Here is an 18,770-nt window from a genome sequence, read left to right as displayed (position 1 = left end):
AAAGGAAGCTCTCCAAGTACGCAAGACTGGTCAGCAACTGCCAGCAGGCTGGATGGAGAGCGAGGTGTCTCCCAGTGGAGGTTGGTTGTAGGGGATTCGTAGCCTGTTCCTTAGTTAGAGCCTTCAGCAATTTGGGCATCGAGGGAGAGGGGAAGAGGAGAGCCATCCGCAGCACCACCGATGCGGCAGAGAGGGCCTCAAGATGGCTGTGGCTCAAAAGAGGGGAGCCATGGAGTCATAAGTAGCTAGCCATCTGGACACAAGCTGGGGTCTGATCAGCCCCGGCTGGGTCACCTGGAGGAGGTTGTATGATGTTGAAAGACCCGAAGCACCTGATGATTCCAGGAACATCACTGAAGATGTGTCCAGAAGCATCAGGAGATGTATGTACACAGCATCAGTACTGGACTGATTAAACCCCAGACTGTAACTGCTTCAACATTATTCAGAAGAATAAAAAGAAATGAGAATATGTCACACGGCCTGTCAAACCTGCTCTGTCATTGAATGGGGTCTCGTATAATCTGAATCTGTTTTTGGCCCCACTTTCTTTTTGTTCCATATAATCCTTGATCTCCAAGGATTCTAGGGGTTCCCAGTCTGGTGTCCACTGACTCCTTGCCTTAAGGTACTTGTCCATGACTTAGGGTTGGGAATCCCTGCATAGACCAAAAAACCTGTGAATGACTCCTCCTCCAGGAGTCTCCAGTCTACAGAATTTCCAAGATTTGGCAGATACATTAGGGAAATTTAATAAGCTCTTAGAAAGGATGATAGAAAAATGGAGGGACATGTGGGAGGTAAGGAGTAGATTGATCTTCGAATAAGCTAAAAGGTGGGCACAACCTTGTGGCTGGAAGGTCTGTATTGTGCTGTGAAGTGCTGTGTTCCATTACTCTCTGGGAGTAAAGCAATCTCAGCTCTCTCCTTTTCTGCAGCACTGGCCCTTGTTCTAGACTCCTGCAAGAGGGGAGACATCTCATCAGTGTCAATCACTCTCAGAATCTTACCTCTCTTTCTTCTCAGCTCCACCTCTTTTAGGCCCAGTTCTTCAACCTTTCCTTACATGTCGGCCCTATCATCCCGGGAACCAGCAAATGAGCGTCCTGTGATCTCCCTCCAATGCAAGTATTGTATCAGATCTGTATGTAATATGTTGGATGTGATCTCAGCAAAATCCTGTAATTTTTGTACCAAGATTTATTGTTATTGCTATTTTGTTTGCTTTTGATCGGGATGGATTAACTCTGCATGACACACAGCTAAATTTAACTGAACTGAACTAAATTAACTTCCAAGAGGACCACAACCTCACTGTATGGTTTGCAGGTTTGCATGCCTCAATGACCCAGAGAACCATGTTGGCTGGAGTCAGAACTTTATGCTTTGGCTCTTGGTAGGGTCACCCATGTCAAATGAGTCAAAGGGTAGAGGCCAGACTAGGAGTGATCCACCAATCCTCCAGGTTCAAGGTTCAGCTCAGGGCTAACAACCTCGACTGGTCAAAAAAATTATTACAGAAACAGCAATGAAGAATCCGTCTATATCTGTGTGACTGTATGAACAGAGATGGAGGACTTTCATTGCTGCCCTAAACACCAGTAGCGTAAAGAGCAGTAAGAAAGAACTAAACTGAACAATTGGCGACCGTTTAAATGACTTTGTGGCTCGATGATTTATATTTGGTATTGTTCACTCGCTTTTTGCCATTTGCACGATTTGTTCTTTGCACGTTGGATGTTCAATGTTTTCTTTGAATGGGTGCTTTTTTGTCTCATGGCTGTCTGTGGGAAGTTGAATCTCATGGTTGTATACTTTAAAAGATAAGTAAACACAAAACACAAAAACCCTCCCACCTTCCCACCCTCCCCCCACCTTCTTTATAGGGCCTCTGCCCCTTTCCTCTTCAGTTCTGACGAAGGGTTCCGGCCCGAAACGTCGACTGATCTTTTCCACGGATGCTGCCCGACCTGCTGAGTTCCTCCAGTGTGTTGTGAGTGTTGAAAATAAGTGTAATTTGAATCCTTGAACCTTTGAAGATTTCCCTACTTTTTTCACTCTTATCTGCTACACTCTTTTACAGGTCGGCTGTCTTTATTCTCCTCTTGCAACCTATCCTTCCAAAAACCCCAAGAATATTTAGTTCTCAGCTTTTATTACGTAGCAACCACTTTCTGTCACATCTGGCAGATCATGTCCACCCTCCACTTGTGCCATTAAGTTGCTCACAACAGGAAAGATGTGCATATTCAAATATTGAGTGTTTAATCTGCCTTTTTAACATTTATTTATTGAGGTAAGGCATGGAATAGGCCTTTTCAGCCTTTTGAACCACGTTGCCCAGCAATCCCTGATTTAATTCTAGCCTAATGACTGGACAATTTACAATGACAATTAACTTACCAGCCAGCACGTCTTTGAACTGCAGGAGGAACCCAGACCACCTGGAGGAAACCCATGCGGCCACGGGGAGAGCGTGCAAACGGGCAGTGGCAGGAATTGAACCCAGGTTACTGGTACTGTAAAGAGCCAAGCTAGCCACTTCACTACCGTGCTGACCTTAATGTCAATGTGCAGGTACATCCTTACGTATGTAGGCTCTGTCCTTCATTATAACACCTGGCTGTCATTGTACCTTTCACCACATGGCATTTTTGCCTTGTCCTTTCTCTGCTAATTTTTAAAATTGCTTTTTAGAGCAATAAAGCACATATACAGGCCCTTTGGCCCATCAAGTCTATGCTGACCACAGTGCCTACCCTTCATTGGTTAGGGTTGACCATGCATGTTGCGTCCTGGCTGTCTATGAAAGCCAGGGCAGTACGATATGGAGGGCAAGCTGCCCGTGTATCAGGCTCCCCTCTCCACGCAGATGATGCACCCAAAGCAGCAGCACAGTTTGGCACCAGCGGCAAAGCTGGAATTGCTGGTCAGCGTTGTACTCAATGTAGGACTGCTCTAAGGAATCCAGTTCCAGGTTCCTCCCTCAGAGTTTACTCCTGAATCCTCCCCCATGAGTGGGTCTAGCAGCAAGGTGGCGTTGGTTTGAGATCAGAGATTTCCTTCTCCTCGGTGAGCTGCCAGTCACGGCTGACGAGCCCCAACTGCCCGAAGCGACTGGTTTGAGGCACCAGTAACCTGCCTTTGCCCTTCTCCTGTCTGTAGAAACGGTTCAGCCGGGCTTAGTGGCTAAGCCACACGTGAAGGCCAGGAGCTGGACTTGGTTGTCAGAGGCTAATTGAGGTGCACGCCATTGGGAGCATTTAATAGATAGTGGGAGCTTATCCCCATTATCACTCCCCACCGATAACAACCTTAGGGAACCAGTGCCTGCCCATCTAGTCAAATTGCCTGCCTTCAGCTCAATCCCTCTAGGTCCCTCCCCCAATGTACTGTACCTGTCCAAGCGCTTCTTAAATAATACTGTTGTAGCTGCCTCAACCACTTCCTCTGGTAGCACAATCAATATACAGTCCACTGTCTGTGTGGAAACAAAGCCTGCACTCAGGTTCCTGTCAATTCTTTCTCCACTCTCCCTAATTCTATAGCCCTGGTTATAGACTCCCCTACTCTGGCAAAAAGTCTGCTACCATTCTCCTTATCTCTGCCTCTCATAATGTTAAACATTTCTACAAGGTCTAAGTGACTACTGTCTGGTGGCACTGACGCCAGTCATCACAGAGAGCTATGAACGACTGGTAATGGTACATATCAAAAACTCCAATCATAAGACCATAGGATATAGGAGCAGAATTAGGCCATTTGGCCCATTGCTTCTGTGCCACCATTTCATCATGGCTGATCCATTATTTCTCTCAGTCCCAATCTCCTGCCATCTCCCCACATCCCTTCATATCCTGACTTGTCAAGAATCTATCAAACTCTGCCTTAAATATATATGAAGACTTGGCCTCCACAGGTGCCTGTGGCAAAGAATTCCAGAGATTCACCACTCTCTGGCTAAAGAAATTCCTGCTCATCTCCATTCTAAAAGGACATCCCTCTATGCTTTGAGTACATCCTTTGGTCTTAGACTTTCCCGCCATAGGAAACATCCTCTCCACATTCACTCTGTCAAGGCCTTTCACCGTTCGATAGGTTTCAATGAAATCACCCCTCATTCTTCAGAATTCCAGTGAATACAGTCCCAGAGCCATCAAATGCTCTTCATATGACAAGCCATTCAATCCTGGAATAATTTTCCTGAACCTCCTTTGAACCCTCTCCAGTTTCAGCACATCCTTTCTAAGATAAGGTGCCCAAACCTGCTCACAGTACTCCAAGTGAAGCCTCACTGGTGCTTTATATAGTTTCAACGTTACATCATTGCTTTTATATTCTCATCCTCTTGAAATGAATGTTAACATTGCATTTGCCTTCCTCACCACAGACTCAACCTGCAAATTAACCTTCAGGGAATCCTGCACAAATACTCCCAAGTCCCTTTGCACCTCAGTTTTTTGTATTTGCTGTCCATTTTGAAAATAGTCAATTCTTTCATTTCTTCTACCAAAGTGCAAGACCATACACTTCCCGACAATGTATTCTCATTCTCCTAATCTGTTTAAGTCATTCTGTAGCATCTCCACTTCCTCAAAACTACCTGCCCCTCCAGTTATCTGCATATCGTCTGCAAACTTTGCAACAAGGCCATCAATTCCACCATCTAAATCATTGACATATAATATAAAAAGAATCGGTCCCAACACAGAGCCCTGTGATACACTACCAATCACCGACAACCAACCAGAAAAGGCTCCCTTTATTCCCACTCTTTGCCTCCTGCCAATCAGCCACTCGCTTTATCCGTGCTAGAATCTTTCCTGTAATACCATGGGCTCATAGGTTGTTAAGCAGCCTCATTGTGGCACTTTGTCAAAGGCCTTCTGAAAATCCAAGTACACAACATCAACTGATTTTCCTTTGTCTATCATACTTTAAAGAATTCCAACAGAATTGTCAAGCAAGATTTTCCCTTGAGGAAACCATACTGACTATTGCCTATTTTATGATGTACTCTGAGTACCTCATCCTTAATAATCGACTCCAACATCTTCCCAAACACTGAGGTCAGACTAACAGGCCTATAGTTTCCTCTCCTCTGCCTCTCTCCCTTCTTGAAGATTGGAGTGACATTTGTAACTTTCCTGTCTTCCGGAACCATTCCAGAATCTAGTGATTTTTGAAAGATCATTACTAATGCCTCAACAATCTCTTCAGATACCTTGTTGAGAACTCTGGGGTGTACACCATCTGGTCCAGGTGACCTATCTACCTTCAGACCTTTCAGTTTCTGAAGAACCTTCCATCTAGTTATGGTAACTTCACACACTTTATGACTCCTGACACCTGGAATTTCCATCATAATGCTAGTGTCTTCCACTGTGAGACTGATGCAAAATACTTATTCAGTTTTCCCACCACTTCGTTGTCCCCCATTACTACTTCGCCAGCATTGTTTTCCAGTGGTCTGATAACAACAGACTCACCTCTCTTTTACACTTTATGTGTCTGAAGAAACTTCTGGTATCCACATTAATATTATCGGCTAGCTTACTTTTGTATTCCATCTAGTTGCCTTTTGGTGGATTTTAAAGGCTTCCCGATCCTCCCCGTTAATTTTTGCTCTATTATATATCTTCTCTTTGGCTTTTATGTTAGCCACAGTTGTGTCATCTTTCCTTTAGAATACCTCTTCCTCTTTGGGATGTATACTGTATATCCCGTGTCTTGTGAATTGCTTCTGAAAATTCCAGCTATTACTGCTCTGCCGTCATCCCTGCCAGTGTTCTTTTCCAATCAATTTTGACCAGCTCCTCTCACATGCCTCTGTATTTTCCTTTACTCCACTGTTATACTATTACATCTGACTTTAGCTTCTCCTTCTCAAAATTCGTTGTGAATTCAATCATATTATGATCACTCCCCCCTAATGGTTCTTTTACCTTAAGCTCGCTAATCAATTTTGGTTCATTGCACAATCCTGCCCCATTGGACACTCACCAATGTTCTTACTGACAGAACCACTCTATAACAAATGCCATAGCATCTGTCATGCACCTGGCCCTGACACACTTTGAAAACAAGGACTCTTATGTCAGATTGCTGTTTCTGGATTTCAGTTCAGCATTCAACACTATTGTCCCATAGACCTTGGTGAACAAACTCCTACTCCTTGGTCTAAATACACACTGTGTAACTGGGTGTTGGACTTCCTAACCAACAGACTTCAGAAAATTAGCATCTTCACTCCTTTCTCCCTAGCATCCCCAACACAGGTGCCACCCTTCCACCCCGGGGATGTATGCTGAGCCCATTCCTGTATACTCTTCTCACACATGATTGCACAGCCATACACCCGAGTAGTCATATTGTCAAGGTTGCTAATGACACGACTGTGGTGGAGCTTATCGCCAAAAATTATGAGATGGCCTACAGAGAGGAGGTGGAAGAGTTTGAGGCCTCCGTCTCTCTCACCATTGTCTGTATGGAGTCCGTTCTCCTTGATACCCTATGGTCTTTCTCCAGGAGCCCAGGCACCCAGGTTTCCTCTCACATCCTAAAGATGTACAGGTTGGGGTTATTAACTTGTGGCCATGTTACATGGGTGGCGGAAGTCTGGCAGCAGTTAAAGGCTGCCCTCAGTACATCCTCAGACTGCGCTGGTTGTTAATGCAAACAATGCATTTCACTGTATGTTTCAATGCACATGTCACAAATTAAGCTAATCTCTTTATCCCACTTTATACTACAAAGTTTATCAAAGTAGATGTAGAATTATTCTAACCCCCACCCCCCACACCGCCCAGCTGTTGTGCTCCAGCTGAAAATATGAGGTTAGTTTATTCCCCAGCCCTCAAATTTAGCAAAAGGTCAATTTAGTTTCCATTGCTAGTGTGTCTTAACAAATTCAGCTCTGATGTTTGCTTAAAGCAGGAAAATAGCAGCTCTTTTCAATTCCCCCATGCACCAAAGTCCAGAGTTCCGTATTCCATAGGATTTGTACTCTGTACGACATATTCCAAACTTGTGCTAGCTGGACCTGTTAGTTGCCATTTATAATAATTATCAACCAATTTCATCCAATTTATTTATTTATTGAATATGTTAAGGATCATCACAATAAGTTCACATCTGCCACTAAGCAAACACCTTATCTACCACTAATAGTGAAAGAAACATAGCGTCTGCAGCTAAGTGCCAATACAAACTCGAAGCCACTCTCAATAATTTCTCCTTTGGCTCGTCCCATTTCCTTCAAACAAAATATGGGTCCCAGCTATGCCTGCCTGTTTGTCGGCTACACGGAACAGTCTAAGTTCCAAGCCTACGCTGGTGTCATTCTCCAACTTTCCCTACGCTACATCAATGACTGCATTGGTGCTGCTTCCAACAGAGCTCATCAACTTCATCTCCAACTTCCACCCTGCCCTCAAATTTACCTGGTCCATTTCCGACACCTCCCTCCCCTTTCTCGATCTCTCTATCTCTGGAGACAGCTTATCTACTGATATCTATTATAAACCCACTGACTCTTACAGCTACCTGGATTATATCTTTTCCCACCCTGTTGCTTTAAAAATGCTCATCCCCCCCTCTCAATTCCTCCATCTCTGCTGCATCTGCTCTGAGGATGAGGCTTTTCATTCCAGAACAAAGGGGATATCCTCTATCTTCAAAGAAAGGAGCTTCTCTTCCTCCACCATCAACACTGCCCTCAAATGCATCTCTTCCATTTCGCTTATATTTCCCCCCACCCCACCAGGAATAGGGTTCCTCTTCTCCTCACCTACCACCCCACCAGCCTCAACATCCAGCATAATTCTCTGTAACTTCCGCCATCTCCAGCGGGATCCCACCACCAAGCACATCTTTCCCTCCTCATTCCCACTTACTGCTTTCCACAGGGATCACTCCCTAGGTGACTCCCTTGCCGATTTGCCCCTCCCCACTGATCTCCCTCCTGGCACTTATCCTTGCAAGTGGACAAGTGCTACACCTGCCCCTACACCTCCTCCTTCACAACCATTCAAGGCTCCAATCAATCTTTCCAGGTGAGGCAACACTTCACCTATGAGTCTGTTGGGGTCATAGGGAGGATAGGCAGGGGACAGAGATCAGGAGCAATCAGACCAAGGATGTAGGGGAAAAGGAAGAAAAAGAGAACAAAGTTATTTGCCCCATTAAAGATAAACAGAGAGTGGGAGGTGGAGAGTTTCTAAAATGCATCTATTTTAATGCTAGGAGCATTGTAAGAAAGGTGCATGAGCTTAGAGCATGGATTGATACCTGGAAATAGGATGTTGTAGCTATTAGTGAAACATGGTTGCAGGAGGGGTGTGATTGGCAACTAAATATTCCAGGATTTCGTTGCTTCCGGTGTGATAGAATAGGAGGGGCAAGAGGGGGAGGTGTTGCATTGCTTGTCAGAGAATATATGACAGCTGTACTCTGACAGGATAGATTAGTGGACTCGTCTAGGGAGGCTATTTGGGTGGAATTGAGAAATAGGAAAGGTGTTGTGACACTTATAGGGGTGTATTATAGACTACCTAATGGGGACCGAGAACTGGAGGAGCAAATTTGTAAGGATATAGCAGATATTTGTAGTAAGCACAAGGTTGTGATTGTGGGAGATTTTAATTTTCCACACATAGACTGGGGAGCCCATTCTGTAAAAGGGCTGGATGGTTTGGAGTTTGTCAAATGTGTGCAAGATAGTTTTTTGGAGCAATACATAGAGGTACCAACTAGAGAAGGGGCAGTGTTGGATCTCCTGTTAGGAAATGAGATAGTGCAGGTAACGGAGGTATGTGTTGGGGAGCACTTCGGGTCCAGTGATCACAATACCATTAGTTTCAGTGTAATTATGGAGAAGGATAGGACTGGACCTAGGATTGAGATTTTTGATTGGAGAAAGGTTAACTTTGAGGAGATGCGAAAGGATTTGGAAGGAGTGGATTGGGACAATTTGTCTTATGGGAAGGATGTAATAGAGAAATGGAAGTCATGTAAAGGTGAAATTTTGAGGGTACAGGATCTTTATGTTCCTGTTAGGTTGAAAGGAAAGATTAAAAGTTTGAGAGAACCATGGTTTTCAAGGGATATTGGAAACTTTGTTCAGAAAAAGAGAGGGAACTTCAATAAATATAGGCAGCTTGGAGTTAATGAGGTACTTGAGGAATATAATGAATGTAAAAAGAATCTTAAGAAAGAAATTAGAAAAGCTAAAAAATGATACGAGGCTGCTTTGGCAAGTAAGGTGAAAATAAATCCAAAAGGTTTCTACAGTTAGGTTAGTGGTAAAAGGATAGTGAAGGATTAAATTGGTCCCTTGGAAAATCAGAGTGGACGGCTATGTGCGGAGCCAAAAGAGATGGGGGATATTTTGAACAATTTCTTTTCTTCAGTATTCACTAGGGAGAAGGATATTGAATTGTGTGAGGTAAAGGAAACAAGAAGGGTAGTTATGGAAAGTATGAAAATTAAAGAAGAGGAAGTACTGGTGCTTTTAAGGAATATAAAAGTGAATAAGTCTCCGGGTCCGGACAAGATATTCCCTAGGACCTTGAGGGAAGTTAGTGTGGAAATAGCAGGGGCTCTGACAGAAATATTTCAAATGTCATTAGAAACGGGGATGGTGCCAGAAGATTGGCATATTGCTCATGTGGTGTCATTGACTAAAAAGGATTCTAAGAGTAAACCTGGCAATTATCAGCCTGTGAGTTTGACGTCAGTGGGTGGGTAAATTGATGGAAAGTATTCTTAGAGATGGTATATTTAATTATTTGGATAGACAGGGTCTGATTAGGAACAGTCAACATGGATTTGTGCGCGGAAGGTCATGTTTGACAAATCTTATTGAATTTTTTGATGAGGTTACTAAGAAAGTTGACGAGGGTAAAGCGGTGGATGTTGTCTATATGGACTTCAGTAAGGCCTTTGACAAGGTTCCACACGGAAGGTTAGTTAGGAAGTTTCAATCGTTAGGCATTAATATGGAAGTAGTAAAATGGATTCAGCATTGGCTAGATGGGAGATGCCAGAGAGTAGTGGTGGATAACTGTGTGTCAGATTGGAGGACGATGTGTACTGGGTCCAATGTTGTTTGTCATATATATTAATGATCTGGATGATGGGGTGGTAAATTGGATTAGTAAGTATGCAGATGATACTAAGATAGGTGGCGTTGTGGATGATGAAGTAGGTTTTCAAAGCTTGCAGAGAGATTTACACCAGTTAGTAGAGTGGGCAGAAAGATGGCAGATGGAGTTTAATGCTGAAAAATGTGAGGTGCTACATTTTGGTAGGACTAATCAAAATATGACATACATGGTAAATGGTAGGGCATTGAAGAATGCTGTATACAGAGGGATCTAGGAATAATGGTGCATAGTTCTCTGAAGGTGGAATCTCATGTGGTTAGGGTGGTGAAGAAAGCTTTTGGTATGCTGGCCTTTATAAATCAGAGCATTGAGTATAGGAGTTGGGATGTAATGTTGAAATTGTATAAAGCATTGGTAAGGCCGAATTTGGAGTATTGTGTACAGTTCTGGTCACCGAATTGTAGGAAAGATGTCATTAAAATTGAGAGAGTACAGAGGAGGTTTACTAAAATGTTGCCTGGGTTTCAGCTCCTAAATTACAGAGAAAGGTGAATAGATTAGGTCTTTATTCTTTGGAGCATAGAAGGTTGAGGGGGGACTTGAAGAGGTGTTTAAAATTATGAGAGGGATTGATAGAGTTGACGTGGATAGGCTTTTTCCATTTAGAGTGGGGGAGATTTGAACAAGAGGACATGAGTTGAGAATTAAAGGACAAAAGTTTAGGGGTAACATGAGGGGGAACTTCTTTACTCAAGAGAGTGGTAGCTGTGTGGAACGAGCTTCCAGCAGAAGTGGTTGAGGCAGGTTCGATGTTGTCCTTTAAAGTTAAATTGAATAGATACATGGACAGGAAAGGAATGGAGGGTTATGGGCTGAGTGCAGATCGGTGGGACTAGGTGAGAGTAAGAGCTCAGCATGGACTAGAAGGGCCAAGATGGCCTGTTTACGTGCTGTAATTGTTATATGGTTATCTATCGTATCTGGTGCTCCTGGTGTAGCCTCCTGCATATCAATGAGACCTGATGTAGATTGGGAGACCACTTCACCGAGCACCCATGCTCCATCCCAGTGGCCACCCATTTTAATTCCACTTCATTCCAACATGTCAGTCCATGGTCTTCTCTAATGTTGCGATGAGGCCACACTCAGGTTGAAGGAACAATACCCTGTAATCTTTCTGGGTAGCCTCCAACCTGATGGCATGAACATTGATTTCTCAAACTACCAGTAATGCCGCCCCCACTTCACCATTTCCCTCTCTAACCTTATCTTAACTGCCCATCACCTCTCTCTGATGGCCCTCCCCTTTTCTTTCTTCCATGGCCTTCTACCCTCTCCTTTCCAATTCCCCCTTCTCCAGCCCTGTATCTCACCAATCAACTTGCCAGCTCATTACTTCACCCCTCATTTCATCTGTCACCTTGTGCTTCTTTCTCCCTTCCCCCCACCTTCTAACTCATCTTTTTTTCTCCAATCCTGAAGAAGGGTCCTAACCCGAAGTGTTGATTGTACTCTTTTCCATAGATGCTGCCTGGTCTGCTGAGTTCCTCTCAGCATTTTGTGTGTGTTGTTTGAACATCATTACAATCCTTCGTTCACCGTATTTTGTTTTCTGTAGACTTTATATTCCAGAGAACTAGACTTTGTATCCTGATAGCTCATAGATGTTTTGTGTCCCTTTAGTAAAGATCACATTTGTCTAAACGAACCTGTATTTAAGAACACAAGACACAGGAGAATTGGGCCATTTGGCCCATCAAGACTACTCCACTATTTGATCATGGCAGATTTATTATCCCTCTCAATCCCATTCTCCCACCTTCTCCCTGTAATCTTTGACAGCCTTACTAATCAAGAAACCATCAACCTTAACTATGTCCAATGACTTGGCCTCCATAGCCATCTATGGCAATGTAATCCACAGATTCACAATACTTTGGCTAAAGAAATTCTTCATCTCTGTTCTAAAGTGACGTTCTTGTATTCTGAGATTATACCCTCGGGTTCTAGACTCTCCTGCTATTGGAAACATCCTCTCTAAATCTATAAACCGATTTTCAATGTAGTACTTGCAGTATCATAAACACTGGGCAAAATTCTCAGCTGGTTCCTTGAACATAACTCTGAAAATATTGGATGATCCAACACAGCTGAACCCAGTGTCACTGTAGTCCAAAATTGTGTTACTGTCAGTGTGGATTCGCTATATTTACATGCTCTTTTCAGATTCACAAAACGTATGTTTAAAAATATCTCAAACAATAAAAAAAATCTGCTGGAAAAAAAGTTTAACCTCCAATTACCCCCACCAAAAACAGGATACTTTAATCTCCAATGTGGAAATCCTAATGGCTCAGCATCTGATGTTTTCAATATTCCCCAGAAACTTCATAGGGATTCCCATTGCTATGCTCTCCAAAACTCAGCAAGGCCCTTGGTTCCAACACTCCCCTTAAACTTAATAATTTACCTGTTAAAATTGTTGGAATACTGTGAAACATCAAAAAAATTGAAAGCTTGTTAGGATGTTGGTAGAAGTAACATCTAAGATTTTGGAAAAACCTGCTAGTCTGCCAAAGTGCAATGTTATCAGTTTTACTGTGGTCATTCAGTATTGCTGGTGAGCATGTTTGCCCACTGGAAGCAGCATTTATTTACATGACAGCATTATGTGCCTGGACGTAGATCACTCAGGCATTCTGAAAAGGGGGATAAAATGCAAATACAACAGTATCAGTCATTTGACAAGAGAATGGGAAAGCTTTACAACCTGTATGTTATCTATTTAAAAGTATTAGACAACTATCAATAATTTATCAGGAGATACAGGGAGAAGGCAGGAGATTGGGGCTGAGGAGGAAAAGGATCAGTCATGATGAGATGGTGGAGCAGACTCAATGGACCAAATGGCTTAATTCTGCTCCTACGTTATATGGTCATATAAAGTAGTAAATGCATGAGATGCAGAGACATTAAAAGTGAATTACACAAACGCATTTTTTAAACATTTTATTTTAACAAATATTTGTGAAACATTTTTGGACTCCATCTATCATATCAATATTAGATGTTTTTGCCAATGATTTTTTATCGTGTATTCCTTAATTGTAACATGCACATACTGATAATCATTTAACGACTTGAAGAAACTTTGAATTCAGGGATTTATACACATTCAGGAATAGTGTTTTTTTTTTATTAAATCACATAAATAAGAAATTGGTGTTGAGTAAAAAGTCTATTGTACTGATCTGACAAGCTTCAATCAGAACCCTTTAATGGCTTGCAACCGATTAGTCTGCATATTACCTCCAACCAGCCACCACCAATCTAAAATGGTCTCCAACAGAAGCCATTCTAATGCACTTAAAATGTCATTACGTGTTCAAAATGGCTGAATGCTCAGTTACGTTCTGTGTTGAATTTCCAGTACCGAGAAAAATGATCCAATAACTTACCCTAAAATCTCTATTTCTTGCATTTGTTTTACTTCGCAATCCAACATTCACTGACCAACCTGTTTCCCCACTGCTTCCACTAAAGGGCTATCAGATTACCATACCTCCCACAACTGTACTTCTGAATGATGTTACACACACAAATGAGAATATAAAAAAATACACTGTGGTTCTAAGTAACAGCACTGCAGCACCACTAATGGCCAACCAGTGGCACTAAAGGAAATGACAATCTCATTAAAATCATAGCTCTGCAAATTTGTAAAGTGCATTTTACTGTAATATTACAGCTCAAATGGTCATGGGAACTAATGGGGTTTCTGCATGTACTGGTTTGTTATTTTCTAAACTACTCCAATAAAAACAGAACCTATAGCATCTCTAGACTGAGTCAGACCTTGCAACCTATTCAAGTGTTTGAGCAAATTGAATCATACTACCATATAGCATCTTTCCTGGACTTTTGTGACAAGAGGTAAAGGTTATTATAATTGCACTGGCAGTTTCATTTTAACAAGGATAAATTAGGTTCGTTTAAATTTAAAGGCAACACAACTGGTGCTTTGCCTGAACCACATTGCCTCTTTATCCCCTTCTGGGAATGTTTCAATACTATTTCAGTTTGCAACAATATCTTGCTTCTGTGATTTTAAGCTCCCTCAAATCCTCTACTTTAAAGAACCTTCTCTGACACATACGCAAGTGCCATTCCACACATCCACTTACTGAATTACTGTAGACATCTTGACAAAATAGGCTTTCACGGCTTAAGTAGTTAGAATACATAAAGGTTTACTTATCATTTTATACATTCATTCTACAGTATCTAAGATTCTAAGTACTTCTTTAAAAAAATGACGTTATTTGCTTGCAAATTCTGACAGGCAGTTTCTACAATAAAATTAGCAATACATTCAAAGTCTAAATAAGCAGAGAGTTCTCTAAATAATGCCACAACTCGTGTACTGATTGGTGAAAGGGCCATAGCAATGTTGCCATTTAGTAAGCCTTCAAGTTTCAGTGCATCACCAGGGGAAGATAACAATGTTCTTATTCCAGTTTCCCAAATGCACAAAGTTCAACTGCACACAATAGCCAATTCCAATAGTGTAAAGTGCATGCACTATTTCTGAAATTCTCAGATAAATGGCTCATTAGACATCAGAACTAAGGTACCTCCTGGCTGAGTTGGGCAGAATCCTGCAATATCCAATAGCAGTCTGCTAACTTGTCTTCTTGTTTGAGTTGTAATACATTGGTGAAGTCCTGGAATAACCAAACATTTTAGATGTGCATTTCCTTATAAGTGTGTGAACTGGCATATAGCTGAGGATCTAGTTGAAGCTGAAGATTTAAGTAATAGATTACTATGAATCATTGTAAACTTATCTGAAATTCTCAAGATATCATTGAGCTCCATACAGGGTGTCTTCATTTGATTTCACAATTCTGAATTTTCTCTCATGGCTGCTTTAAGTGGGCCCCAGCTATAAAAAGAGGTTGGCTCGTAATTAAAAGACTATTAAGCTATTGGCAGAAAAAGGCATTTGCCATGTCTTACTAATTTATTATCACTACCTTCTTTATCTTACCCATTATTCATTTCTGTTGAGGATTTTATTATTTTCTGAGGGAAATCCAGTGCTGTGATTTAAGCTGCTTCAAAAACATTAAAACTGTCCGAACCTGAGAGATTGTTAAATAAACTATAACACAAAAGGAAACCGTGACATTTAAAATACATTTTTAAATGTTCATGAAACTCTGCAGTTCAATACTTTAACTGAAATCAAATAATAATAATAATAATAATCCTAATATGTATAAGTACAAGCTGGGCAAAAGGCAAGGAAAACTGCCATTCTCTCACTGTGATTAAATGTGGCCATTCTGTGCTGATAGAATGGTTCATATGTAGTCAAAGACTGCAGCAACACACTCACAGGTCTTGGCCCAAAACGTCAATTGTTTATTCCTCATTATAGATGCTGCCTGGCCTGCTGAGTTTCTCCAGCATTTTGTGTGTATTACTGTGGATTTCCAGGATCTGCAGAATTTCTTGTGTTTCTAATCTCAAAGACAGTATGCAAGATAGAGAAAATACTGTCAAGTATTGCTCACAAGGCAGGATTTGAATTTCAAAATGGCACAAACACCTGTCTCATCTAGAGATGGTTGGCCAATTAGCACCTTTGTGTTTCCAGCTTTGTGAGTAATTCATTACAATGCTGTTGGTAAAAATATTTCTTAAGTTTCAGTAAAATCATGTTACACAAAAGCTGAGTCCATGAGAGCACCCACACAAGTAAAATGGGAACAAAATCAACACGGAAAGTATTACATCTTTCCAAAATATGTTACAATAGGGAGGCTAAAGTTTAAGCATATTTTAAAAACAATTTAATGCATTACTGTTCACAGTTTTAATCACAGGGAAACACAAAGAATTTTTTCGTAAGTGGTTCACTGGATATGAATGTTTTAAAAAAAAGCCTTCTCAACCAGCACTACTACCAAGTGCATCACTCCAGTCTCTCTTAGTCTCCACCTTTATCGAGACGATCCATCGGTTCTCTCTACCCTTCTCCTTCTCCTGCAGCATAAACTACATTTGATTTCTAATTTTTTTCCTGGGTTCTGATGAAAGGTCAATAATCTGAAATATTAACACTGCCATCTGGCCTGAATATTTCCAGCTTTTTGTTTTTAAATTACAAATGTGTTTGCTACAGCTATATATAGATAAGTATGATTTTACATTTAAAAATGTACAGCAGAACACAGGTGAAATGGGACTAGAGTAACTGCGTTCAGTGTGCATCTACAACTAGTTCTTTCAGTGTTGAAATATATATCATTCTTTGTGTGAATATCCCTGTATTTTCAAAATAAATACTGCCTTATGCCAAGGTGAAACCAATTCAGCATCCAAGTCAAACCTTTCTTCATTTGTAGAATAAATGTTTTTCTATTAAACCAGTTTTTAAAAAGAACCTCAAAGGTCTGATGTTTTCTAGTGTCTGGGGCAAGTAAATAAATCATAACTAAATATAATGTGCGTGATATCAAAGTGGAGGCAGAAGGAAGTAGTGCATTTGGTGGGGGGAGGGGAGGAGAGGAGGGAGGGAAATGCTGTTAAGGTGTAGCCTGAAAATCATTGGAGGAATAGGATCATTCTTTCCTCCAAACTGCTTGACATAATTCTTTTACAAATATAATGTGGAGAGAATGCAACGTAACTCTTGGAAAGATCCTTGGAATCTTCCCAAATCTCTGCAGCTTTAATGTTGTCATTTTTTTCCTGATTGGAGATCTTTTCTTTAAAACTGACCTGCATCATACAGTCGCCATTGACAAATCACTGTTCTTGTTCTGTTTTTGTTCCACCTAGAGTGCATCACCCACTACAAAACAATTATAGATCTCAGCAACTCAGTCTTTTCACAAAATTCAGGGTGGAATTCTGTACATTTGAAAAACATATCAAACTACCCAGTAGATATCAAATTTGATGCTCCCCTACATTTACTAGTTATTGAATAACAGTTCTTGAAACCACGTAAAAGCCATGCTGTGTATACTTGCTTTAATTGTATTTTACACCAGTAACAGAAAGCATTAGTCTTCAGTATGTTGAAACATACTACCTTGAAACTTCCCTAGAAATTGGACCCATATTTAACTGGCTAAATATGTTATCACGGTAATAGAATGAGAGATTTTCCACTGAACTGTAAGGAATACACCCTTCACAAAATGTTAATTGGAGAGCAAGAGCTGAAATTAGATGTGACGTATTTTAGTTTTCTAGTTGCCTTTTGGTACTAATAAACATTTACTAATACATGTTGTTAAACATTACGAGTTAACATACTCCCCACTTAAAGATCTGGATTTTGTCATTTGTGTTATAAACTGCTGGTATAATCTAGTTTCTACATAGTAATATGTTTATACAGTAATTTGAAGCTCTCCTTATATGCAGTGTAATGTCTTTGGCTTTCATTATAATAGTGCTGTGGGTCTTTTAATCTGAAACTTCAAGGCTTAGACACTCAGCTTTGCGACAGCCCTCATTACATAAGTGCATTTCTCACATCATTAAGCAAAACAACTGCTTAGAATTGGCACCACAATAACAATACTCCTACATTCTGTGACAATACAGAGCCAAGGAGGAGGAAAAAGGGAAAATAAGCTTTTTTTTTTACACTGTCAGCCAATAAAGCACAATATTCAAAACTTGTGCCTAGTAGTAGGCACATTACTCTTCATTTCAAATATACAATAGCATACAATCAGTTTGTATCTGAGAGACCAATGAAGATCTCAAGGTCCCATTGAACTTGACTACGTATAGAAGATAATTTCTGGGACTTGCCCATCCTCTACTGATGTTCCATTGTTATTCCCAGCAGCGTAACAGAATGTGAAGACTGTTTTTGTGCCTGTTGTTGGAGATTCATGGATGACCTTACGAAGTCCTTTTGTTCCATAATGAGAATCTGGCCCCTACAGCACAAAAGAATTTTTTAAAATAATCTTTCATTGATGACAGAAACCAAGTAAAATTTGTATAAACAATAAGGCATTGAAAACAGTGACATAAGAGAAAGGAATCTTTAAAAAGCGATTTTTCAGAAAGAGTCTAGAGGGACAGCATGCTGCACGTTCATATTACCACCTAAATTGACTCATGGTATGATCACCTCTCATCTGCTCAAATTAAATACAAAACATTTTCCACAGATCAACAGAAGTAGAGCTGGTGTAGAGGAAAATGCAGAATAAACACTGTTTAGACAGACAAGTATTTTCCCTCCTGGAAAAGCTGAAATAAACACTACAAGGCCACCTGAAGATTTTTTTTTTAAAAAAGAAAGCACACCTATGAGATTTTATTTTGCAATACGGTACAGAACAGACCAGACCGTTCCAGCCCACTGAGCTGCGTCACCCAGGAACCCACCTATTAAACTCTAGCCGAATCACACAATTTACAATGACCAATTAACCTACTAACTAGCACGCCTTTGGACTGTGGGAAGAAACTACAGCACCCGGAGGAATCTTGTCTGCTCATGGCTGACTTATTACTCAAACCGTTCTCCTACCTTCTCCCTGTAATCTTCGATGCCCTTACTAGTCATTAATGTATCAACTTCTGCTTTAACTATACCCATTGACTTGGCCCTCACTGCCATCT

General features: G+C 41.0%; 1 protein-coding gene across 5 annotated transcripts in view; it reads right to left on the bottom strand.

Annotated features, from left to right (window-relative positions):
* Nucleotides 1-13,114: 13,114 nt before the first annotated feature.
* The window catches only part of LOC140188030 (BTB/POZ domain-containing protein 2-like), a 47,403-nt gene continuing 41,747 nt past the window's right edge, over nucleotides 13,115-18,770 (bottom strand). For all 5 annotated transcript variants that reach the window (XM_072243931.1, XM_072243926.1, XM_072243927.1 and 2 more), the window contains one exon: nucleotides 13,115-18,076. In XM_072243931.1, coding sequence (XP_072100032.1) covers nucleotides 17,915-18,076 — 162 coding nt within the window. In that variant the 3' untranslated portion in view covers nucleotides 13,115-17,914. The remainder of the gene's footprint in view (nucleotides 18,077-18,770) is intronic.

Source organism: Mobula birostris, chromosome 26 (assembly GCF_030028105.1).
Source record: "Mobula birostris isolate sMobBir1 chromosome 26, sMobBir1.hap1, whole genome shotgun sequence".
NCBI lineage: Eukaryota > Metazoa > Chordata > Chondrichthyes > Myliobatiformes > Myliobatidae > Mobula > Mobula birostris.
This window is presented reverse-complemented; position numbering and strand designations above follow the sequence as displayed.